The sequence below is a fragment of the Microcaecilia unicolor genome, chromosome 7, assembly GCF_901765095.1.
Source record: "Microcaecilia unicolor chromosome 7, aMicUni1.1, whole genome shotgun sequence".
Taxonomy (NCBI): Eukaryota; Metazoa; Chordata; class Amphibia; order Gymnophiona; family Siphonopidae; genus Microcaecilia; species Microcaecilia unicolor.
In genome coordinates, this window is record NC_044037.1 from 102,867,968 (window position 1) to 102,894,340 (window position 26,373).

Sequence of the window (26,373 nt, forward strand, 5' to 3'; positions counted from 1 at the left end):
ATTCTGAACCAAGCAGTAAGTAGGTCTGAGAAATAGCTTACTGGTTAGTGCAGTGGACTGTAATCCCAGTGACACAGGTTCAAATCTCACTGTAATTCTATTCATTTTTTTCCCTGGGACTTCCTCCAGGAACAGAAAACTACGTATTGTACCTAAAGATATAAGACACCTGCAAGACTGAAGGCTAGTGAAGTGGTGTACATTCAGGTACAGTAGGTATTTTTCTGTTTGCGGAGGGATCACATTTACAAAAAAAAGACTTATAATAGGATTTAAACCTGTGTCCCTTGGTTTACAGTATACTAAGGCTACTCCTCTGTTCCAGAGGCATAGCCAGACACAGTATTTTGGATGGGCCCAGAGGTAAATTGGATGGGCTCTTCATGCACACACACACACGCCCCCCCCCCCAAACCAATATGTTTCCAGAGATATTTTTTAAATTACAGATTTTTTCATGTACCCCACATCTCTCCTCTTTCCTCCACGGCATCCCGGCATCTGCGCTCCTTTCTCTGTCCTTCCCTGGTGTACTATACAGGCATTTCTGCACCTGCAGCGATTCATTCTCACTGCTTGCTCTGGCCCCACAGGCTTTCATCTGCAGCGTCCCACCCTCGCTGACATCATCCTGTCTGGTGAAATGCAGCAGATAGAAGCCTGCAGGGCCAGCGCAAGCAGTGAGAATGAATCATTGCAGGTGCCGAGGTCCCTTGTATGGTACACCGGGGAGGGCTGGGTTCAGAGACAGGAGTGCAGATGCTGGGACGCTGCGGAGGAGAAGGGGGGAGAGTAGTGTGGTGCCACTGCTGGGTGGGCCTGAACCAAGAATGGGTGGGCCTGTGCCCACCCAGGCCCACCCGTAGCTACACCACTGCTCTGTTAGGACATGTCTGTGGCCATTTTCATAAGAATGCTGCCAGACAGACGTCCCTGTGCCTCGTTTTTCCCGTTTATAATTTAAACGTTTCAGTTTGTAAAATAGTTGTTCTGAATGGACGTCTCCAGTGTATTGACATCCTTCTCAGGGGCGTAGCGAGCTATGTGTGGGCAGTGCAGCCACACAGGATGCAAGGGAGCGGGGGCTCCAAAATTGTGTCCTGTCCATTGCCTTCCCTGCTTGGCTGCGACGCAGTGGGCGGGATAGGAGCTCTAATGGGTGAGCCGCACAGGGCGCGTTTCTGGCTTGGGACAGTTCTGATCCTTATATATTTTCAAACAGGAAGTCTGGACGTCTTTCCTGTTCAACAAACAAAGCAGTGACGTGGATGTCAGGACGATATCAAGTAGTTTTTATTGGAAAACAGCTAAAAAATGACCCGACAAGGCCGTGTTTTGGCACCAAAGGCCTGCTTCTGGGGTCTGGGGTTATGACAAAAATGCTTAACAATGAGATGGTTGTAAAAGTCCAAGCTCTCAAATCTTGATATCCGCCTCGTATTCACCTCACTGTTTTGTTTGTTGTCCATGTCTATGTGAGTTCTGCTCCTCCTTTTTTACTTGTTTCATCTTTCCTGTGGAGAAATGGCTGCGAGATGGACTTTTTTGGGGGCATTATGAGCAGGGCGTCCCAATTATGACTTGGTATATTTTCGAAAATGTACCTTTTTAACATCTCAAAATAATGTATCTTCCTCAGAAACCCCTTAACACAACAGTAACTAATCTTATGCTTTGCATGCTGCTGCTCTAGATATGGTGACAGTTAGGGCAGTACCAAATATTCGTATTTGATTCGGTCCCAAATACATTATTTGTATTCAGCCAAATAATGATTTAAATTCGAATATGAATAATCTGGGCTCTACTGTCCTAAATCCTACTAAAATAAACACTTGATCTCTGATTTCGTGTTGCTTCTTTTACTATTTGTCATGTTAAAGTTCAATGCTCATTATTCGTGTTCAGCTGAATAATATTTTTCATTATTCATATTTGGCCGAATAATAAAATATGATATTCAGTAGAGCTCTGTTGGCAATATTAGAAGAGGCTGTATTATCAGCTTTGTCCATTTCTTGGCAGGCACCACCTGGATTAGTGAAATTGTGGACCAAATCCTTAATGATGGAGATATTGAAAAATCTAAGCGTGATGCAATTTTCATCCGAGTTCCCTTTCTGGAGTTTGCAGTTCCAGGAGTCCTAAAAGGTAAAGCTAGCATAAGTGAGACAGTTCCCAACGCCTGCAGTTCCAGTCTCTGCCCCAGGGATCTGTATTGGGACTTGTGGTTTTTAACAGATTTATAAATGATCTGGAAAAGGGAGCAATGAGTGATCAAATTTGCAGGTGACACAATTAGTCAAAATCATGAGCACATTGTGTGGAGTTGCAGAAGCACCTTGTGAGAATGGGGGACTGGGCACATAAATGACGGATGACATTTATTGTGGACAATACATTGAAATCCTCAACTCAGTGTGGGTAGCCAAATATTAGCAATTATTTGGAAAGGAATGAAAGATAAAGCTGTGAATATTATAATGCCTCTGCATTGATCTATTGGAGTATTATGTAGTGTTCTAATTGCTCCGTTTCTTTTGGTACGAGTCATTTCAGAGGAAACAAGTAAGAACAGCAAGCATAGAACTGTTCAGCCGATAGAGTTAATGCCGCCATCTTGCCACACCACCCCAGACCTAATTACTCCATCTTAAAAATACAGCAAAGTTAAGAGATATAGAAAAGGACAAATAACATGATAAAAGGGATGGAACAAAAGAAAGGATAAACAGATTAGAGCTCTTCAGCTTGGAGCAGTAACATAGTTATGTGGGGCCATTCATCTGGACCCCTGGTTTTGCTGGTGGGAGTCCCCAACCCCTGCTAGTTGAAGCCTTGTTCAGCGCCGGTCTCCAGCGCCGCTGCATTGCATGCTCAGTTTCACTTAAAGGAGCGTGCAGGACGTGAGGAAGAGAGAGCAGGGCAGGGAACACTGCTGTCCTGGGATGTATGTGTGGCCAGTTTACTAAGAATGCTGGCTCCTCCTACATCCCAATGGCTTGATTTTCCAAGTTTTTCACTTGTACTCTTTTTTTTTTTTTTTTTAAATGACACAAAAAGATGGCACAAAGCACAAAAAGATGTTACATAGAGTATTAAAAAAAAAAGACGTTTTGCTTTCTCAAAAATGGCTATATTTCCTATTCAGGTTTGGGACGTTTGGCGCAAAACATCTAAAGTTTGACTTAGACGACATATCAAAAATACCCCTCCATGTGACATAAATGCACAGGAGGTGAGTCTCTTTCAATTAATCAGAAGCTCTGGAATGAGGGAGCACAGGATGAAGGTAAAAGGGAACAAACTCAGGAGTAACCTAAGGAAAAACTACTTCACGGAAAGGGTGGTGAATACGTGGAACAGCTCCCGGTGGAGGTGGTGGAGACCAAGACTATATTTGAATTCGAGAAAGTGTAGGACAAACACGTGGAGGGGCATAATTGAACGGTGCAGACCATCTAGATGGCCGGCGCCGCAAAAAGTGATCCCGAACCGTATTATCGAAAAAGATGGCCGGCCATCTTTCGTTTCGATAATAAGGTTGGGGCCGGCCAAATGTAAAAGCTGGCCGGGTTTGAGATGGCTGGCATCGTTTTTCGCCCATAATGGAAACTAATGCCGGCAATCTAAAACCCGGCCATATCCAAGGCATTTGGATATGGTCGGGTTTGAGATCGCTGGCATTAGTTTCCATTACCATAGCCCTTATGGGTGAAGGGGGGGCACCTAGATGTGGGTACAGTGGGTTTGGGGGGGGGGGGTTGGAGGGCTCCCATTTACCACCACAAGTGTAACAGGTAAGGGGGGGATGGGCCTGGGTCCACCTGCTGGAAGTGCACTGCACCCATTAAAAACTGCTCCAGGGACCTGCATACTGCTGTCAGGGAGCTGGGTATGACATTTCAGGCTGGCATAGAGGCTGGCAAAAAAGGGATTTTTTTGGGGGGAGGGAGGGGGTTGGTCACTACTGGGGGAGTAAGGGGAGGTGATCCCCAATTCCCTCCAGTGGTCATCTGGTCAATTGGTGCTCTTTTTTGAGACTTGGTACTAAAAACAAATGGACCAAGTGAAGCCGGCGAAATGCTCCTCAGAGCCTGCCTTCTTTTTTCCATTATCAGCTGAAGCCGGCCATGTCTTACAACGCCCCCGTCCCATCTTCGTCTCACCTCCCATACCCTTCCGAAATGCCCCCTTTAACTTTGGCCGGCTCTGCGACGGAAAGCAATTGGAGCCGGCCAAAATCGGCTTCGATTATACCAACTTGGCCGGCTTCAGGAGATGGCCGGCCATCTCCCGATTTGTGTCAGAAGATGGCCGGCGATCTCTTTCGAAAATAAGCTGGATAGCATCTCTGTGGGAGTGGAAGAGATAGTGGATGGTATGCATAGGCAGACTGGATAGGCCATATAGTCTTTATCTGTCATCATTTTCTCTGTTTCTATGTTTAAAGCAAATTAGAGGGGAACAAAAAAAAAAAAAAATATATATATATATACATATATGCTTGAATCTACTTACCCCTGACTGAGAGCAGCAAGGAATAGACCTATTCTTTGGCATCCTGCTGGGTACTTGTGTCCTATAATTTTAGCTATAAGCTATAAAGTTCTACTTCAGGTATGCTGCACTATTTCCCACCCCCCATCTAACTTTTCCTATCAGCCACATGCAGGAGTTTCTGGCTGGTCACATGCTCTGATGGTGCCTCATGTTGCTAAGGCAACTGGCAACTCAGCTACCTGGTATATCCTGTTACAAAAGTAATTTACTGAGAAGAGGTATGGCAAGGATACCAATTGCAAGCCTCCAGCATATATGAAAGTCCCAATTATAAGTCTCCAGCACATATGCAGCACCTATGATTGGTCCAGGGTAAAGGAGAGGTGGATGGTCACCACAGCCTATAAAACCACGCTGCAGACAAAGAAACTCTGAAAAACTAGGCATGCTTGGAAAGAGAGTTTCAGATCTGTCCAATGGCCTATTTTTCCCGAAGGGGTTGCTTTCCCCCCTTCGTAGAAACTAATTCTCTATATCTAAGAATCTTTCTTTCATTCATTCTTTCTTTCTTCCTTTCTTTCTCTTCTTTCTCTCTGTTCTGTGACCTTTGTATAAGGAACAAACTCTTTCCTTCCTTCTTTTTCGCTTTTTTATATAATTAGTCTAATTACTTATAATTACCAGAGGTACTGATGTTAGATTTTGTAAGTTTGTTATAACTTGAAACTGATGTCTGTTGCTGTGCTGGTAGGTGAGCAATTAAAGACTTTTAATTCTCTGATTCCTGTACAATTTTTCTATAATATTTTGGAATATTTCATAAGTTGTTTAGAGAATAGCAAACCAAATGCGCAGCCTAGTACACTTGGGACCTCCATTGTCTTCTGCTGGAGATGGAATACAGGGCTCAATGGACTTTTGGTCAAGACCCAGCATAACACATGATCCCCCTAATTCTATAAACTTGTGCACTCAATTTTTATGTGCACAAGTTATAGAATAGTGGCAGTTACGCCCAGAATAGTTTAATAAAGAACTGTTAATTGATGATAATGAGCAACAATTAGATATAATTGCTGTTGGCGCTAATTGGTATTCATTAGCAGTTAAGCACATAGGGCATTATTCTATAAAGGTTATGCTCCTAAATTTATGCTCCTAAATTACGAGCATAATCTATGCTCCTAAATTTATGCTCCTAATTTAGGGCCTGTTACGCTCATAGATTTAGCATACATTGAGGAGCATAAATTATGCTCATAAATTTAGGAGTGTAAATTTAGGAGCATAACCTTTACAGAATAAGGCCCTTAACTGCCATTATTTGATATTCTATAAAATGTGTGTGTAAAATCCATAGCTCGCAACTGTGATTGGGGGGGGGGGGGGGGGGATGGACCTGGGAACGGCATGGGCAAGTCAGGAGTGTACCCAGCATTTACATGTGCGGGTTATAGAATATTAGCAGTCATGCATCTAACTGCTTATGTGAGCATTTACATTAGCCATTGAGCTAGCATACGTGCTGCAGTGGCGTAGCTACGTGGGGCCTGAGGGGGCCGGGGCCCCCCCAGATTCACCCCAGGACCCCCCTCCCGGCGAACCCGCCCCCGCCGCCACCTACCTTTACTTTTGCTGGCGGGGGATCCCACTCCCCGCCAGCCGACGTCTTCTCAGTCCTTCCTGCTCTTCAATTTGTTTGCTGACGTCCTGCACGTACAACGTGCAGGACGTCAGCAAACAAATTGAAGAGCAGGAAGCGACTGAGAAGAAGACGTCGGCTGGCGGGGAGTGGGATCCTCCGCCAGCAAAAGTAAAGGTAGGCTGCAGCGGCGGCAGGTTCGCGGCGGGAGGGGGGGCGGCAATGTCGGCGGTGGGGGGGCGGCGCCGGGGGGAGGGCTAAAATGTGCCCCCTCCCCCCGGGCTCTGGACCCCTCCCCCACGGAAGGCTGGCTACGCCCCTGACGTGCTGGTGCATAACTGTGGACTTCCGCCAGTATTCTATAACGGCAATTGCACGTACTTATCATGCATCATTCCAGTGCCTAGCAGTATTTGAGAAGGAATGAAAGATAAAGCTGCAAATATCATAAGGCCTGAATTGATCTATTGTACAACCACGCCTGGAGTATTATGTAGAGTTCTAATTGCTCCATCTCAAAAAATACAGCAAAGGTAAGAGGTACAAAGAAGGACAACTAAGATGATAAAAGGGATGGAACAGTTCACCCCTAAAGAAAGGATAAACAGCTTAGAGCTCTTCAGCTTAGAGAAGGGATCAGGAACGTGACTAGGTTGAGGGCGCAGGGGGAGCGGAGAGCGGACTGGCACCAGTACATATTTTAAACATGACAGATCACGTAAAAAGTTGGTGCCGTCGGACGTCCGCTCCCCTGGTGACCCACCTAGCTATGGAAGGGATGACTAAGAGAGGATATGATAGGGGTTTAAAAAATCATGAGTGAGATGAACAGGTAGATTGAGAATAAGAATGACTGTTTATGCTTTCAAATAGTACTCAGACTATAGGACACCCACGAAACCATTATAGCAAGATTCAAGCCTGTATTGCTTAAGTGGGAGCTTGGGTTGGGCTAATTTTTGTATATTTTTTCAATTCTTCTATTTTATGTGGTGCTAATAAAATTGTTCAGATTGTCATATGTGTCAGGTCAATGGTTTAATATGATAACAGTGCCTAACAGTAGTAGATTTTATTATTATTATTATTTGCTTTCGAAATATACTACATAACAAATTTGTAAGAGGAAAAGCAAGCAAACTACAGCAAAAATCCAAAAGAACAATACCACTTAATCAACAATAATGTTCTTACTTGCAAGTGAAACAGTTGAAGCAGTTCCAGTCGGTCCGGCAGGATAGAATGATGTTTCAGAGGGGCCTTGAGGTCTCTGATAATTATATTCATCAATTGAGTGTGAGAATGTTTAATTTTCCTAAATTCCTGACATGTCCTCCTAAGGACTTGTTCTACCAGTTCCTTAAAGAGTGTTTGAAGTATTCTGAAACTGTTTATCCACCTCCTCATAAGACCTATTTCCTTCCTGTGAAGCGGCAGGCAGTTGCACATGAGTTAGAAGATGTTTCATCAGATAGTCTTGATATTTGTGCTGTACTGGAAAGTTCAGTGGAAGAACCTGTTGAAAGATCTGCTCTGTCTCCTTTATTTTTATGCAAGATAATGAAGTTGTACTTTGCTTATTCGTCCATGCTGGTGGATGTAACTTTATGGGTGGGGAGATTTCAATCTTAACAGAAAACCAACACCTCTTCTTTTCACAAATGTTACAGCACCACAATACTTAACTATTTATCCAAAGAATGATCTTTAAAAAATGGAGGAAAAAGCCTCAACAGACTCCATTAGTATTAGTATAGCCGTTAAATCTCAAGGCGCGCTTGCTGTCATCATTGGCAAAAAACCTCCATGGGCTATACAGCTTTCAATCTCAATTTATTAAACAGAAACTTAAATGGATGCCCAGCATTTCTTAACTCTCCACGGCCAACTATGGCTATCACCCGCAGTATTGGACTACTACCACGGACCCTGATGAAGTTCACGATACTTTGGCCATAATCGGCCGTGGAGGAATAGCATAGTGGTCAGCACACAGGGCTGACAACCAGGGAAGCCCAGTTCAAGTCTGTGGAGAATTGAGAAATGCTAGGCATCCATTTAAGTTTCTGTTTAAAATCCCATGGAGGTTTTTTGCCAATGATGACAGCAAGCACTCCTTGAGATTTAACGGCTAAGTGCCTATATACTAATGGAGTCTGTTTAAGCTTTTTCCTCCATTTTTTAAAGATCATTCTTTGGATAAATAATTAAGTATTGTGCTGCAGTAACATTTGTGAAAAGAGGAGATGTTGTTTTTCTGTTTGAATTATTTCCCTCATAAAGCTCTAGGTGCAAGTTTTAGAAGGCACTAACTAAGATTTCAATCTTCCCAGATGTATGTAAATGGACCCAGACAAGGAGAGCTAGATTTTTGTCTTATCTCTCCCAAGTCCTCTCTTTAGGAGCAAAATTTCAATTACGATATCCCTGTAAATGTATTGTTTTGTTGGATAATGCTAAGTATCTTTTCTATGACCCTTCACAACTTCTTTTCTTCTTGGAGGACAAGGGGGCTGGTGCTGTTGGATTACCAAAGCCTTAGTTATCCTGGACTTAATAGTGATTTTCAGGTGAGACTACTCAATGTCTTTAGTTTTCTTCTCGTTTAGACCAACTTCCTTTGGCATATTGTTTCTTGTTCCTCTCCATTGTGGTCTATTTTTGCAAGTAAGAACATTAGGAGATCTAAAGAGAATTAACCCCCCCCCCTCCCCCCTTGTTCTTTTGTAGCTCTGTGGTACCTCATGATTCAGTTCCAAGGTCACTTACAGGCAAGGGATGGATCCTCAGAAGCTTAGCGGAGATTGGGTGGCAGCACCGGTGGTTGGGAGGCGGGGCTAGTACTGGACAGACTTCTACGGTCTGTGCCCTGAAAATGGTAGATACAAATCAAGGTCAGGTATACATATAAAGTAGAGCATATGAGTTTATCTTGGGCAGACTGGATGGACCATATAGGTCTTTTTCTGCCGTCACCTACTATGTTACTATCAGGCTTATTTTTGAAAGTGATTGCCGGTGATCTTCCAACATAAATCGACAGATGGCTGGTGATCTCGCAAAAGCGGCGAAATCAGTATAATCGAAAGCTGCTTTTTTGACACCATCGCCACTTTCCCGTCACCGAGCCGGCGAAAGTTCAAAGGGCGTGTCGGCGGTGAAGCGAAGGCAGGACATAGGCGGGCATGGGCGTGGCTACCAGATGGCTGGCTTTTGTGGATAATGGGGAAAAAAAGCGGTGTTACTCAGTATTTCACAGCTTTTACTTGGTCCTTTTATTTTCACGACCAAGCCTCAAAAAGGTGCCCCAACTCACTAGATGACCACCAGAGGGAATGGGGGATGACCTCCCCGTACTCCCCCAGTGGTCACGACCCCCTCCCATACTAAAACAATAAAAATAAAAACCTTTTTTGGCAGCCTCAAATGTCATACCCAGCTCCCTGACAGCAGTATGCAAGTCCCTGGAGCAGTTTTTAATGGGTGCAGTGCACTTCAGGCAGGCAGACCCTGGTCCATCCCCCCCCCTACCTGTTACACATGTGGTGCTAAGTGTTGAGCCCTCCAACCCCCCCCCCCCCAAACCCACTGTACCCACATGTAGGTGCCTCCCTTCACCCTTAAGGGCTATGGTAGTGGTGTAGAGTTGTGGGGAGTGGGTTTGGGGGGGATTTGGGGGGCTCAGCACCCAAGGTAAGGGAGCTATGGACCTGGGAGCTATTTGTATATATTTTTTTAATTTTTAGAAGTGCCCCCTAGGGTGCACGGTTGGTGTCCTGGCATGTCAGGGGGACCAGTGCACTACAAATGCTGGCTCCTCCCATGACCAAATGCCTTGGATTTCGCCGGGTTTGAGATGGCTGGCAGTTTTTTCCATTATCGCTGAAAAACAAAACTGGCGATCTCAAACCCGGCGAACTCTGGCATTTGGCCGGGCTAAACCGTATTATCGAAAAAAAAGATGGCCGGCCATCTTTTTCGAAAATGTGGTTCCGGCCAGCTGTTGCGCCGCCGCCAAAATAGATCGCCGGTGACCTATTTCGCCAGCGACGTTCGATTATGCCCCTCCTTGTAACTCATGCCCTATGTCTCTGGGCCTGTGGTCAGCAGAAAGGCAACCTATCAAGCAACATTCCTGCTAAGCAAATTTGAGCATCATATTGTAGCACTTACCCCCCCCCCCCCCCCCTTCACAGGCAGGAATGCCTGTGAGGACTGTCATGCCTCTTTACTATCAAGGCCCTTTCTCTGTAGTTTTCATACAAAACAGTTCCAGCAGCTACTACAATCATTCCCAAAGAAAGCAGTCCAGTCAGATTTGGCTATTCAAATAAAGGCAGAGTCAGAACCAGCAGCAACAGGCACAAATCAAAACAACATCCTACTTAATGTCAAGACTCTTGAGGCTTGATAACTAGAGGCCCCAATATCTTGGAGTATAACCTTGACATACCAATCACCCGAAGTCTCTATTATTTTTATGAAGTCTCTTTTATTGAATAAATCACAGATAATTTACTCACAGATAGATGTTCAGAGGTGCTGCTCCAGGACACAGAGACTCCTTAATCTGAGAGCTGTTGGGGGTGGAGATCTGAAGAGAGGTAGATATATTGCAGGGGGGGAAGGATAGTTGAACAGGTAGAAATGGTCCAAAGCTGGGTGACTGGAATGTGCAATATCTCAATAGAGAGGAGATATTTTCAAGGTAAAAAAAACCAGGTTCGTTACAGGGAGTTTCAGCAGGACAGAGCTGTCTGGAATAAGATGGTACATGCTCCATGTCTCTGGCTAGGTGGTGGGAAAGCCTCGTGGCTGAAGGGACAAAGAGGTGTTGAGGCTTCACGTGGGTTCAGGGAGGAGCAGAAAGAGACCAATGGGGACAGAGCCTGCCATCGGGTAGCAAGAGGTGGTCCTAGAGGATGACTCTCGATTGGAGGGAAAGATCATACCTGGCTGACCTCCCAGGACAGAGATAGTGAGAATGACCAGGAAATGATAGCACTAAAACAAAAGAGCCAAGCTTGGCTTAGAGAGAGAGAGAAGAGGTCTGGGCAGTCTCACAACCAGTGGTAACAGTTCTTACACAGCCAAGCAAGTGTGGTTGCACTGCCTGTGAACTACATTATCCACAGTGCATTGCTCATGTATCTTTGCAGTGAGAAACTGCAGCAATGATAGTCCTTAGAACTGAGAATAACAGTAAAAGCATTACACACATTTTAGGATCACGTTATAACTAGTGCAAGGCTGTTGGAGGACAGAACACTTAATGAGTTAGCAACTGGGAGAGAAGCAGATCTTCCAGCTTCCCTAGTACTTTCCCTCTTCTCCAAGGGCTGGAAATCTCATCTTCCAAAACTTGACTGCAGCTGTCTTGGTTTACACTTTCCTCATCTATATCTCCATTGGTGGCTCTTTGAGCCCTTTTTTTGGATCTGTGCAGATATAAATCCCCTTTTCCAATATTAAAACATTGTGTACTTCCTATATTTAGCCCTAAGCCTCTATGACCCTTAGAACACACTTCCTGAAGCCCCTGTGCTCTCCTTGAGCCCTAACATGCCCAGTGAAAGGTAAAAATAAGAATGAGTAGAGGAGTAGCTTAGTGGTTAGAGCATTAGCTTTGATCCTAGTGAACTGAGTTTGATTCTCACTGGAGCTCCTTGTGACTCTGAGCAAGTCACTTAACCCTCCATTGCCCCAGGTACAAAATAAGTACCTGTATAAAATATGTAAACTGCTTTGATTGTAACCACAGAAAGGCGGCATATCAAGTGCCATCCCCCTATCGCTGTCCCTTACACCACTAGCAAACAAGGGGAATAATGTCATCACAATCGCTTCTCGCATTAACAGTAACAGCTAGCATGTCCTTTTAAGCCTCTGAGGCAGGGGCAGACTGACCATTATTAAAATGGCTCCTGCTGGGTTTGTAGTGCTTGTTCCTTCTGTCTTTTAAAAGTTGCTGTAATTTTTATAGATTGCTAGTTAGTGTTACCAGTTTGTGGTCTATTATGTTTTAGTTGGTTTTTGTGATATTACCTTTTCTGATGGCTTTTTATTTATTTATTATTTTTTACAATTTATGTTAAGCCCTGAGAGGGCAAAACATGGCCATGTTGGGCAGTTAGAGGAAGTTGCTTGTTTTAATCCATGTATGTTGAATAAATTCTGTTTTACTTCATCACGTTGGTCTGCTCCTCTTTGTTGCTTCCCTGGTTGTCAGCCCTGTGTCTTGACCACTATGCTATTCCTCAAGCTCTATGCTATTCCTCAAGCTGGCTGATTAGCAAGTCATTTATTTATTTAGTTATTTATTTATTTGTTGCATTTGTATCCCACATTTTCCCACCTTTTTGCAGACTCAATGTGGCTTACAATAATACATCGGTGGTAGGAGTGGCCTAGTGGTTAGGGTGGTGGACTTTGGTCCTGGGGAACTGAGGAACTGAGTTTGATTCCCACTTCAGGCACAGGCAGCTCCTTGTGACTCTGGGCAAGTCACTTAACCCTCTATTGCCCCATGTAAGCCGCATTCAGCCTGCCATGAGTGGGAAAGCGCGGAGTACAAATGTAATAAAAATAAAAATAAATAAGTCATAGCAAGCGTCAATCAAGAGTAGATAAGCGATTGGTTACATAAAGAACAGGTGTAACAAAATGGATATAATCAATTAAAAAAAACATATCAGAAAACAGTTAGATTATCAAGTAATTGGTGATTAGCTGCACTAGGCTGTAGGCTCTTAAAGTGGTAGCAGTAGAGCTTGGATCAGCCAAAGTGGCATCATCCCTGGGTCCATCCCAGTAACATAGTAACATAGTAATTAATGGCAGATAAAGACCTGAACATCCATCCAGTCTGCCCAATAGTCACACTCATTATCAATTCATGATTAAATCAACAATGAATGTGAAATTATATACTTGATTATAGCTTGCATACCTCGAACCTCTCCATGCAGAATTGCACAATGGGATTCTGTGCTGGGATCAGTGGGTGAGCTCTGATCACAGCTTCTTGTGTCTCTTGGTACAGCTGTCCCCAGGGCCAGCTCAAACATTAAGCAGGACTAGGCAGTCACCTAGAACAGCAGCTTCTTGGAAAGCACCAGAAAGCAGCTACAGTCAAAACAAAACAATAGGTCTGGACAACTAACAAATTCAAAGAAATAACAGGAGGTATTTTTACCAGGAGGGAGGGTGAGGATTTTTAAAACTGCTTATTTACCCATATTATTTTGGGAGGTATGCTGGAGTGATTCTGATTGTTGATAGGCCAAACAGGCCTGAAATGTAATTGGGGCTGCAGATTTGCCTAGGGTGCCTAATACCCTTGTACTGGGCCTGCTGTCCCCAGTAATGCATGGTGAGACTCACAGTAGGGTGTTTCCTACATAACAGAAGAAAGGTGAAAGAATGGGATAAGGTGTAAAGATGCAAGAGGGAGAAGGAGTTGGAAAAGACCAAATTCTACCGGGAATCTGGAAGCGCCAACAAGAGTGAAAAGCAGAAAGGAGACAACAAAAGTCTTCAGCAATGAATTAAGTGCCAGCAGGCATGAGGAACAGAAAGAAGGAGAAAAGGAGAGGGGGAGAGAACCAAGCTGAAGAAAGAGGGGCCAAAGGTGAGGGGGGGGGAGGAGAGAGCTTTGGGAATAAGAACAGAGATGGAAGGAGATAGATGTTTCAACCCAGCATCTCCCTCCAGCCTCACCTGAAACTATTATTCACTTAAGAGCACATTCTACCCTCCGCTGCAGCCACTCCAGCTTCCAAATTTCTCTTCTTGTGCCTTGCAATCTTCTGTCCTCCTCAATAGGCCATACCCCTCATTTGGTGCTATGTCTGCACTGATCCTTATGTGTCTGCTTGAATTTTCAAGTATGTAGAAGATGGATGCTGCTGGGTTGTTATACTGCAGAACATACAGATCTGTCATAAGAGAAAAGGTTGTGTCTATGTATAAGACACATCCGTGTGGTCCTCTCTTCTATTTCTCTTAATGCTTCACCTCTCTTATTCATCACTCTCTCCTTTACTTCTCCCATATTCACCTCCCTTTTACTTCATTCTGATGCTCTCTTTTTCTGTCCTTTTCCCATTCCTCTTCTATATTCTGCTTTTCGCCTCCTCTCCTGTTCCCCCTTCTGTTTTCTTCTCTTCCTCTTTTGTATCTCTCTATCTTTTTCCTTCTTCCTTAGGTCTCCTCACTCTCCTTTCTATTTCTCTCCTCCTGCTGTCCTCTCTTTAATCTATTCTTTCTCTTGTTCCCCTCACCTTCCCTCTGCTGCTCTCTCCTTTCCCCTTCTTCTGTTCATTGCTTGCCCTGGGATTGGTAGCATGGAATGCTGGTACTAATTGAGTTTCTGCCAGGGACTTGTGACCTGGATAGGCCACTGTTGGAATCACTGGGTCAGTGTAGTGGTCCATTATGTCCTCGTTTTTTTCTCCTCATCCTTCTCCTTCCTCTTTGTTTCTCTAGCACTGCTAGTTTTGGATTTTATATTTAATTACTCATGTTTTAAAATCAGAGCTCAAGAGAGCGATTCAAGATGGCGGCGTGTTAAGATGCACTGAGGGACGCTCGTAGATCTCGTTTTAGAGGAACAAACTCCCCAGCAAAATGCCTCATACAAAATGCAAGGGGTCGGCAAGATTGATTCCCCCACCAACCTCGACTTCCTCTCCGCTCCAGACGGGCTTCGATCGATTCTTGGTGCCAGTTTTCCAGGCAGTAAGAGACAGGGATCCCATTGCGGGGACTTCAAGGGAAGTTGAGACCCTGCCGGGAGATGAAGTGTCTCTCTCTCCACCCTCGACACCGAGACCTCCAAACCCAGCGTCAGCGTCGATCCCAGTGGGTGAACTTTGCCCTACCGGAAGTGTATCGGGTAAGCACACCAGTGAGGGGTTGGAATCGTCGCGAAAGACACTGAGGACTGAGACAGGAGTCTCAGAGAAAACGCAGGAGGAAATAAGCCTAGGAATGATCTGGAGGAAGCTGAATGAAATGGACACTACTCTACAACAGACATCAGGTGAAGTTTCTACTTTTAAAACCAAATTTGAAGAATTAAATTTGAAAGTGGATAAGTTACAAGGTGAATTAGCTGGAAAAATTCAAAATATTCAGAAGGATGTAGATACTATACAAGAATTTAAGCAGGCTGTTGTTAAAGATAATATGGATCTCAGAAGAAAAGTGGAACAGATTGAAAATTTCAGTAGGAGATTAAATTTACGTCTGCTGAACTTTCCAAAAATATTTGGGATGAACCCACATGACTTATTTAAAAGATATTTAAATGAAGTATTAAAAATACCCCAGGAATCGATGCCGCCAATAACTAAAATAAACTATATTACAAATTTACCAAAGGAAGATGCGGGGGAAAATCAAGAATTACAAGTAATTGGGAAAGGTTTTGAGGACATTTCAGCTATATTGGAACAAACCTTAGATGAAAACACGGAAAGATCCACTCTGTTTGTATCTCTAATATTTGAGCAAGACCTTAATAATATGAGACTCTATTTTAAAAATTTGAAGACGTGTTTTGGAGGTATAAAGGTACAAATATTCCCTGATGTGACGAAAACGACCCAACAAAGGAGAAAAGCTTTTTTGGCTTTAAAACTAAGGAAAATAGAAATCGGTGGAACATTTTTCTTAGCTTATCCTTAAAAACGGCCTTAACCAAGGAATTGTTAGCACGAAGACTTGCAGTACTGAGGAGCTTACAAACGCCTAAACCCACCAGCCCGAACACCCGACCACGCAGACGCGACCTACCCACGTGGCATGACTGAAGCACCCAAAGTACTCCACCGCCAGTTAGTACCACTCATCCAAGTTCAGACAATGCGGAAACAACCAACAATGAACTAACAAGCGATGACTGCGCTGTGGTCAATGGAGCAGTGCAAGCAGAGAAACTCGTGGCCAGACCAGAGAAGCTAACACAGAACGCCAGGGGAAGACAAAGAACTACAGAGCAGGAATCATTGGAGAGACTACTAAGATCCAGCACTGAAAACCTGCTCTGTTCCATGTCTATTCGTGATAGTAAGCTATCTGCTTCCTTTTGCTCTGCTCTTGCTTATCTGTGACAGTAAACTATGTGCTAATTCTGTTTTGTCATGCGTACCTGTGGCAATAAGCTGCTTGCTATCTCTGTTCTATTCATGCTTATCTGCAACAATAAGTTATTCACTACAATGTTATGCTTATCTGTGACAATAAGATATTTACTATTTCTGTTCTGTTCATGATTACTTGCAACAATAAGCTACCTGCTATTTTTGTTCTGTTTGGGCTTATCTATGATAGGAAGCCATTTGCCATTTCTGTTCTGTTCATGCTTAGTGGCAACTTTAAGCTATTTACTTCTTTCTGATAAGAAATAGGAAGTTATTTGCCATTTTTGTTCTGTTCATGTTTAGTTGCGACTTTAAGTTATTTACTTCCTTCTGACAAACCAACATGAATACTAACAAAATTCTTCTAATAATCTACCTTCTCCCCCTAATTCACTACGCATGGACAACCCCCAACATAGAAAATAATCTATCCACAGCACACATACTCAACAAACAACTCAATCACAACCCACCTGACCTAAAAGATAACAACCAACTAAAAGGGAAAACAAATACACACGGAAATAACTGACAGAAAGGGAAGAAAGGACACAACAGAACCAGATACCAAGATAACAGACAATTATTAAGAATCAACACGCACTCGCCCCAAGCAGAATCCTACACACCAATCCAAATAGGATACATAAACGCAAGATCTGTAGTCAATAAAACAGCAATTATAACAGACTGGATCACAACAGACAAGCTTGACCTCTTATTCATCACTAAAACATGGATCCATGACCTCAAAGACCCCATAATCTTAGATCTATGCCCACCAGGATACAAAATTGTCCACTGGACAAGAAATGGAAAAAGAGGAGGGGGAATAGCCATAATCTACAAATCCTAATTCACCATCACAACCACAGCTGAATCCATCACGCCACAGCTTGAAATTGCTTCGGTCAGAATCAACCACCCAAACCTACAAGAACACCTTAATGCAGTACTGCTCTATAGACTGCCAGGCAATTGGCAAGACTCCCAAACACACTTCATGGACTTTATTTCAAATACATGTGTCTCTACCTCAAATCTTATCATAGTAGGGGATATCAACTTACACCTTGAAGACCCCACCTCAACTAACACCCAAGAATGTGAAGAGTTCCTACAATTATGGGATCTCCATAAGCCAAACACGCAACCTACCCACAACAAAGGACACACATTAGATATTATCACACATAAATTCGACCCCGATTTAAACCTTGTACTAATTGATACAAAGTGGACACCTACACTGTGGTCTGACCACTACAAAGCAATACTCTTCCTCCAATGGCGAAGGAAAGATTCACCCAATAAACAAATACGAAATACCTACACAACAAGAGGAAGAATAGACCCAGCAACATTCTGGCAACAGATCTACGATGATGAATGGACTATAAAGCCTGATACACACCAATTCCTCCAAGAATGGGACAATAGATGCAAATACATACTAGACAACATAGCTCCGATCCAAACCAGAACCTCACATAGAAAGAACTCACTACCATGGTTCAACGAAGACCTGAAAAAACTTAAAACACAAGTTAGAAGGCTAGAACGAGCATGGAACAAACAGAAAAACGAATCCACACACGAGGCCTGGAAACAACTACATAGGAAATACAAATACACTATAAGACAAACTAAGAGAAAATATTACAAAACCATAATTGGACCTAATTACAAGGACACACACAAACTCTTCCAACTAGTGAACAAGCTGTTAGACACCACACCGGTCACTTCTAACAGTACAGATGCACCAACAGCAGACAGCCTTGTGAAATACTTCAATGAGAAAATCGTAAAACTACGAATTCAGATACCTATTAGCACCACCGACTACGCTACAATCCTCGACTGTCTAGACCCAGACCATGGCGTATACCCAGCGGACAGAACCTGGACAAACTTCAAGACACTATCAGATGGCGTTGTCTCCCAAACGCTCAAAAGATTTGCTAAATCTCACTGTAAATTAGACATATGTCCCATCAACCTCATAACATCTGCCCCTCAACAATTTATAACAGACCTCACGGAACATCTGAACTATATGCTTCAAAATGGTCTCTTCCCAAAGGAGAAAGGAAATATTCTACTCACCCCCATACCCAAAGACACAAAGAAAAATGCTAGCGAAATAACTAATTACAGACCAGTAGCATCTATCCCCCTAATAACCAAACTAATGGAGGGAATGGTAACCAAACAACTTACTGACTATTTAAATAAGTTCTCAATACTCCATGATTCCCAATCAGGATTTCGTTCTAATCACAGCACTGAAACAGTACTAGTTACTCTCATGTCCAAATTTAGACAATTGATCGCAACTGGCAAAATATACTACTTCTACATTTTGACTTGTCCAGCGCTTTCGATATGGTTGATCACAGTATTCTACTACATCTCCTTGAATATTTCGGAATTGGAGGCAACGTTCTTAGCTGGTTCAAGGGATTCCTAACCACAAGATCTTACCAAGTGACAACTAAATCGACTACATCTGCCACATGGACACTGGAATGTGGAGTTCCACAGGGATCCCCCCTCTCACCGACTCTATTCAACTTAATGATGATACCCTTGGCCAAACTACTAACCAACCAACACCTCAACCCATACATATACGCAGACGACGTAACGATCTACATCCCATTCAAACAAGATATACAGGAAATCTCCAGCAATATTAACTAAAGCCTTTACATCATGCACTCATGGGCGGATGCATTCAAGCTGAAACTTAATGCAGAAAAAACCCAATGCTTAATACTTACCTCCCAACACAATACAAATAAATTCACCACCATAAACACACCAAACTTGACACTCCCTATCTCGGACACCCTAAAAATTCTTGGAGTGACTATCGATCGTCATCTTACACTAGAGAGTCATACGAAAAACACAACCAAGAAGATGTTTCACTCAATGTGGAAATTGAAAAGAGTAAAACATTTCTTCCCAATGACAATTTTCTGCAACCTGGTACAATCAATGGTGCTCAGTCACCTAGACTACTGTAATGCACCCTACGCTGGATGTAAAGAGCAGTCAATCAAGAAACTTCAAACAGCCCAGAACACAGCAGCCAGACTCATATTCGGAAAAGCAAAATATGAAAGTGCCAAACCACTACGAGAAAAGTTACACTGGCTCCCACTCAAAGAACGCATCATGTTCAAGATCTGTACCCTAGTTCATAAAATCATCTATGAAGATGCTCCAGCCTATATGTCAGACCTGATAGACTTACCGACTAGGAATGCCAAAAGATCAGCCCGCACATTCCTTAACCTTCATCTCCCAAGCTGCAAAGGTCTAAAATACAAACTTACGCATGCAGCAAACTTTACCTACTTGAGTGCCAAGCTATGGAACGCACTGCCGCACAACCTGAGAAAGATCTACGAACTAACAAACTTTCGAATATCATTGAAGACCCATCTTTTTAATAAGGCATACTACACAGAACAACAAACATAAATACATGCATCTCCTATATCTTTACACAGAACTATTTTATAAGATCTGCTTGTTTTAAACTTCTACCATGTTATTCTAAATCTCTATGTAATAATATATAATTATTTTTATAATATCTGCTGCTTTAAACTTCTACCATGTTACTCAACACCTCTATGTAACAATAACTGATTACGTTCTAATCTAGTACCACTAAACACAATACATTGTAAGCCACATTGAGCCTGCAAAAAGGTGGGAAAACGTGGGATACAAATGCAATAAATAAATAAATAAATAAATTAGTGTAATGTTAAGTTGGGTGAGGTGAAATATACTTTTTATTCACCTGACCACCTGAAATCATTTCTGGACATGAAACAACTTAAGTAACTAGATAAAGCTTGGAATAGCACGCCATTATTTTCTTTTTTACTTTAATATGTAGAATCTTCCCTAACTCTTATCGCTCTCTTCCAAAATGTAAATGTGGGCTAACAAAGCAAAAAAAAAAATATTTTGTTGATATGTGAATTGTGACAATGTTGATTTATGTCATTAATGTATTTTTATTTGAAAACATTTACAGCTGTATTTCGAATAACAAGTTCTTGTTAAAATTTCAAAATGAATAAATAAATAAAATCAGAGCTCAAGGTGAATTACAGAAAAATAGGTAATTAGTTCCTTTCCCAAGAAGATATATTGCCAAGTTTTATACCTGAGGCAACAGAGAGTGAAATGACTTGATCAAGATCAGGACCCTGCTTGCCAGATAATTGACTTGCTCTGCCTAATTGTGATAGTAAGTACTTCCCAGCAGCAACCACCCTTAAACTGCTTATCTGACAATACAATCATGAAAAACTTTCTCTCTCTCCATAGCTTTCTTGGGAAGGATGGAGAGGGATGATTACAGCTTCTGCAGGGGAATATCAGTGCTGCACCTCTGCTCAGTCACTCCCTCAGAGGTAGTAAATAGTCCTCCACTCTCTTCACCTGCACTTTCACTGTCTACCATGTAGTAAAAGCAGTTAGCTTAGCAGAGCTTAAAAAAAGGTTTGGATAATTTCCTAAAAGAAAAGTCCATAAGCCATTATTTATTTATTTATTTATTTATTGCCTTTGTATCCCACATTTTCCCACCCAATTGCAGGCTCAATGTGGCTTACATTGTTCCATCATGGTTATCGCCATTCCAGAGTAAAGGATACAATTGGTAATTACATAAAGAACATGGGAGACATACTGGCTTATTTTCGAAGGAGATCACCGGCGATCTCTCAATCCCGGCCAAATTGGTATTATCGAAAGCCAATTTTGGCCGGGCACAATTGCTTCAAGGGGGCGTGTTGGGAGGTAGCGAAGGCGGGAAGGGGGCGGGGCGGGGTTACAAGATGGCCAGCTTCACCTTATTATGAAAAAAAAAACCACCGGTTCGAACGAGTATTTCGCCGGGCGGACTTGGTCCATGTATTTTTAGGACCAAATCCCAAAAAAGAGCCCCAACTGACCAGATGACCACCGGAGGGAAGCGGGGATCCCTCCCCTTACTCCCCAAGTGGTCACCAATCCCCTCCCACACACACAAAAAAAATTAAAACATTTTTTGCCAGCCTCAAATGTCATACCCAGCTCCCTGACAGCAGTATGCAGGTCCCTGGAGCAGTTTTTAGTGGGTGCACTGCACTTCAGGCAGGTGGACCCAGGCCCACCCCCCCCCCCCCTACCTGTTACACTTGTGGTGGTTAATGTTGAGCCCTCCAAAAAAAACCCCAAACCCACTGTACCCACATGTAGGTGCCCCCCTTCACCCCTTAGGTCTATGGTAATGGTGTAGACTTGTGGGCAGTGGGTTTTGGGGGGGATTTGGGGGGCTCAGCACACAAGGGAATGGTGCTATGCACCTGGAAGCTAATTTTGGTTTTTTTTAAGATTTTTTAAGTGCCCCTAGGGTGCCCAGTTGGTGTCCTGGCATGTCAGGGGGGCCAGTGCACTACAAATGCTGGCTCCTCCCACTGCCAAAGGGCTTGCATTTCGCCGGGTTTGAGATGGCTGGGTCCGGTTTCCATTATGGCTGAAAATTGGAGCTGGCCATCTCATCTAAACCCAGCGATCCGCCAGCGATGCTATTCTAAACCCGGCAAGCGATTTGGCCGGCACCAAGCGTATTTCGAAAATACACTTGGCTCCGCCTGCTTACGGCGCCGGGCCCGAAGATGGCCAGCCATCAATTTCGCCGGCACTGTTCGATTATTCCCCTCACAGTGGAATTAAGCAATCAGGTATAAAGAGATCACATTTGAAATAACAGATCAAGCGGTAATGCGCTAAAGTTCATATGATGGATCATTGTGGTATGCTCTGTTGAAGAGGTAGGTCTTTAGTGATTTCCGAAAGTTGATTAGGTCGCGCATTTTTTTCACATCAAGTGTAATGCATTCCAAAACTGCGTGCTTATGTAGGAAAAGCTGGATGCATGTGTTAATTTGTATTTTAGTCCTTTGCAGTTGGGGAAGTGGAGATTCAGGAATGTGCGTGCTGAGCTTTTAGTGTTCCTGGGTGGTAGGTCTATGAGGTTTGACATGTAGACTGGGGCATGTCCGTAAATGATTTTATGAACCAGGGTGCAAACCTTGACCGTAATACGTTCTTTGAGTGGGAGCCAGTGTAGTTTTTTTCTTAGGGGTTTGGCACTTTCGTATTTTGTTTTACCAAATATGAGTCTGGCTGCAGTGTTTTGGGCTGTTTGAAGTTTCTTGATGATTTGTTCTTTACAACCAGCGTAGAGTGCATTGCAGTAGTCTAGGTGACTTAGCACCATTGATTGTACCAGGCTGCGGAATATTTCCCTTGGGAAGAAAGGTTTTACTCGTTTGAGTTTCCAAATTGAGTGGAACATTTTCTTTGTTGTATTTTTCGCATGGCTTTCTAGTGTGAGATTTCAGTCAATTGTAACTCTGAGAATTTTCAGGCTATCTGAAACAGGAAGGGTATAGTCTGGGGTGTTTATAGTGGTGGGTTTGTTCGTGTTATATTGTGATGAGAGGATGAGACGTGTTTTTTCTGCATTGAGTTTTAATTGAAATGCATCTGCCCATGAATTCATGATTTGGAAGCTGTGTTTGATTTCATTTGTGATTTCTGTTAGATCATGTTTGAATGGGATGTAGATTGTGACATTGTCTGCGTAGATGTAAGGATTTAGGCCTTGGTTGGATAGCGATTTGGCTAGAGGTGTCATCATTAGGTTGAAAAGGGTCGATGAAAGTGGTGATCCTTGGGGTACTTCACATTCTGGTTTCCATGGTGATGATGATGTATTTGAATTTGATATCACTTGGTATGTTCTTGCAGTTAAGAAGCCTTTGATCCAACTAAGTACGCTTCCACCAATCCCGAAGTATTCTAACATGTTTAATAGTATTTTATGGTTTACCATGTCGAACGCGCTGGACATGTCGAATTGTAGGAGAAGTACACTATTGCCAGTTGCAATTGCTTGTTTGAATTTGGTTAGGAGAGTGATTAGTACTGTTTTGGTGCTGTGGTTGGATCGGAATCCTGATTGTGATTCGTGTAGTACTGAGAATTTGTTTAAGTAGTCGGTTACCATACTTTCCATTAGTTTGACTGCCAGAGGGATGGATGCTACCGGGCGGTAGTTAGTTATGCCATTTGCTTTTTTCTTTGAGTCTTTAGGTATTGGGGTGAGTAGTATGTTTCCTTTATCCTTAGGGAAGAGTCCATGTTGTTGCATGTGGCTTAGGTGTGATGTGAGGTCTGCTATGAAGCGTTGAGGGGCAGATTTTATTAGGTTTTTGGGACATATGTCCAGTTTTCTGTGGGATTTGGCGAACCTGTTGATCGCTTGGGTGACGGTTTCATCGGTAAGTGGAACGAAGTTTGTCCAGATTCGGTCTGCTGGATGTTCATGCAACACCAAAGCAGACACTATATTTTAGACTTTATAGTGTCAAGTCCAAAAGAGTTTTTATTCAAACAAATCCCGACGTGGCCACGTTTCACCAAATAGGCTGTATCAGAGGTAAACTTAAACAGCTAGCAAAAAAAATACAAACAAATAAAAAATATATATTATACAGAATAAATCATTTTCATAAAAACTGAAAACATGTATATAAAAAAATCTTTTCATAATAGATAATACACTGAAACCTTCTGCTTAGTGTGCTGATGCGGCTAGGAAAGTGAATAGAATGTTGGGTATTATTAGGAAAGGTATGGAAAACAGGTGTGAGTATGTTATAATGCCATTGTATCGCTCCAAGGTGCGACCGCACCTTGAGTATTGTGTTCATTTCTGGTCGCCGCATCTCAAGAAAGATATAGTAGAATTGGAAAAGGTGCAGCGAAGGGCGACTAAAATGATAGCGGGGATGGGACGACTTCCCTATGAAGAAAGACTAAGGAGGCTAGGGCTTTTCAGCTTGGAGAAGAGACGGCTGAGGGGAGACATGATAGAGGTATATAAAATAATGAGTGATGTGGAACAGGTGGATGTGAAGGTCTGTTCACGCTTTCCAAAAATACTAGGACTAAGGGGCATGCGATGAAACTACAGTGTAATAAATTTAAAACAAATCAGAGAAATTTTTTCTTCACCCAACGCATAATTAAACTCTGGAATTCGTTGCCAGAGAACGTGGTGAAGGTGGTTAGCTTAGCAGAGTTTAAAAAGGGGTTAGACGGTTTCCTAAAGAACAAGTCCATAAACCGCTACTAAATGGACTTGGGAAAAATCCACAATTCCAGGAATAACATGTATAGAATGTTTGTACGTTTGGGAAGCTTGCCAGGTGCCCTTGGCCTGGATTGGCCGCTGTCGTGGACAGGATGCTGGGCTCGATGGACCCTTGGTCTTTTCCCAGTGTGGCATTACTTATGTACTTATGAATAAAATTTAATTAAAATCAACATATATATGTATGACATAAAAAAGATAAAAAGTATCAAAACCAACAAGAATAATAAGTCATATAATCAAATAAAACAAAAGCAACATACCTAACCAGGGACACACAAGATTTACCCTTGCAGTGAAACTGATCATCCAAGATGACGTGGAGGGGCATAATCGAAAGTCGCCGGCCAAATAGATCGCCGGCGCTACAGCTGGCTGGAACTGTATTATCGAAAAAGATGGCCGGCCATCTTTTTTTCGATAGTCGGTTTAGCCCGGCCAAATGCCGTGGAGTTCGCCGGGTTTGAGATGGCCGGGTTTGTTTTTCAGCGATAATGGAAAGTTATGTCGGCCATCTCAAACCCCAGCCAAATTCAAGGCATTTGGCCGTGGGAGGAGCCAGCATTTTTAGTGCACTGGCCCCCCTGACATGCCAGGACACCAACCAGCCAACCTAGGGGTCACTGCGGTGGACTTCAGAAAACCTCCCACGTGAATAGCTCCCTTACTTTGGGAGCTGAGCCCTCCAAACCCCCCCCCCCAAACCCACTACCCACAAATGTACTGCACCCACTAAAATTGCTTCAGGGACCTGCATACAGCCTCTAGGACTTATTGCTGCTGTATAACTTTGGCACACCAGTTCATACCTGAAGACTAATCTCTCTGAAAAAGTCCTTTCTTGAAATAACCACGTTTACTCACAGTTAACTGCAGATCAGAGGTTGTGCCCCACTGGCAAAGAGTCCCCTGGTACTAAGATTAGCAGTAGGTCAGAGCTGGCACAATGGTGTACAATGCCCTCTTTCAGCACCATTCAAGGTAAGAACTACGTTCTCTAACGTGGGTAACACAGGAAAGGGAACTAAAATTGGCTTACAAAAATGGCCACTACCGCATGAACTACAACAGGAAACAAAACAGGGCACACTCTGACCCAGTTAGCAGGGGGGAAAAGCACCATGGGAGTAGAGCCCAGTACCCTACACCCACCACAATGCATTGCTAATGTGACTCTGCAGGGCACCTAACAGAAAAGGTGTCACACTCACTCGAGAGCCACATCGCAACCAGGGAAAGGCTGTCGGAGGATACAACACATTCTGCTGTCATGGAGGTGGGTATGGCATTTGAGGCTGGCATACAGGCTGGCAAAAAAGGTTTTTAGTTTTATTTTTTTAGTTTGGAAGGGGATTGTGGACCACTGGGGGAGTATGGGGAGGTCATGCCCCATTCCCTTCAGTGGTCATCTGGTCAGTTGGGGCACCTTTTTGAGGCTTGGTAGTGAAAATAAAAGGACCAAGTAAAGCCGGCAAAATACTGCTTAACACCACTTTTTTTTCCATTATCTGGTAGCCGCGCCCATGCCCGCCCATGTCCCGCCTTCGCTAATCTACCGACACGCCCCCTTGAACTTTCACCGGCTGTCAAAAATGCCGCTTTTAAGAAATCGCCGGCCATCTCCCGATTTGTGCCGGAAGATGGCCGGCGATCACTTTCAATTATAAGCTGGATAAAGGAAATGCATAAAGACATAAACTCAGAGCTCTATGTTCTTTTAAAAGATAAAGCAACAGGTTATACAGCTCCAGAAGAGTGCTAGAGTAGTAAGGTGAAACAAAGGAAGATAAAAAAAGAAGTTTTAACTTACTTCAGCAACTTATTATCCACAGAGGGCAGAGCAA

At 43.2% G+C, this 26,373-nt stretch overlaps 1 protein-coding gene across 1 annotated transcript in view; it reads left to right on the forward strand.

The window, feature by feature from the left end:
- Positions 1–26,373, forward strand: part of LOC115473880 (sulfotransferase 1 family member D1-like) — an 87,566-nt gene that overhangs the window by 28,881 nt on the left and 32,312 nt on the right. The window contains exon 3 of the mRNA XM_030209039.1: positions 2,026–2,151. Coding sequence (XP_030064899.1) covers positions 2,026–2,151 — 126 coding nt within the window. The remainder of the gene's footprint in view (positions 1–2,025; positions 2,152–26,373) is intronic.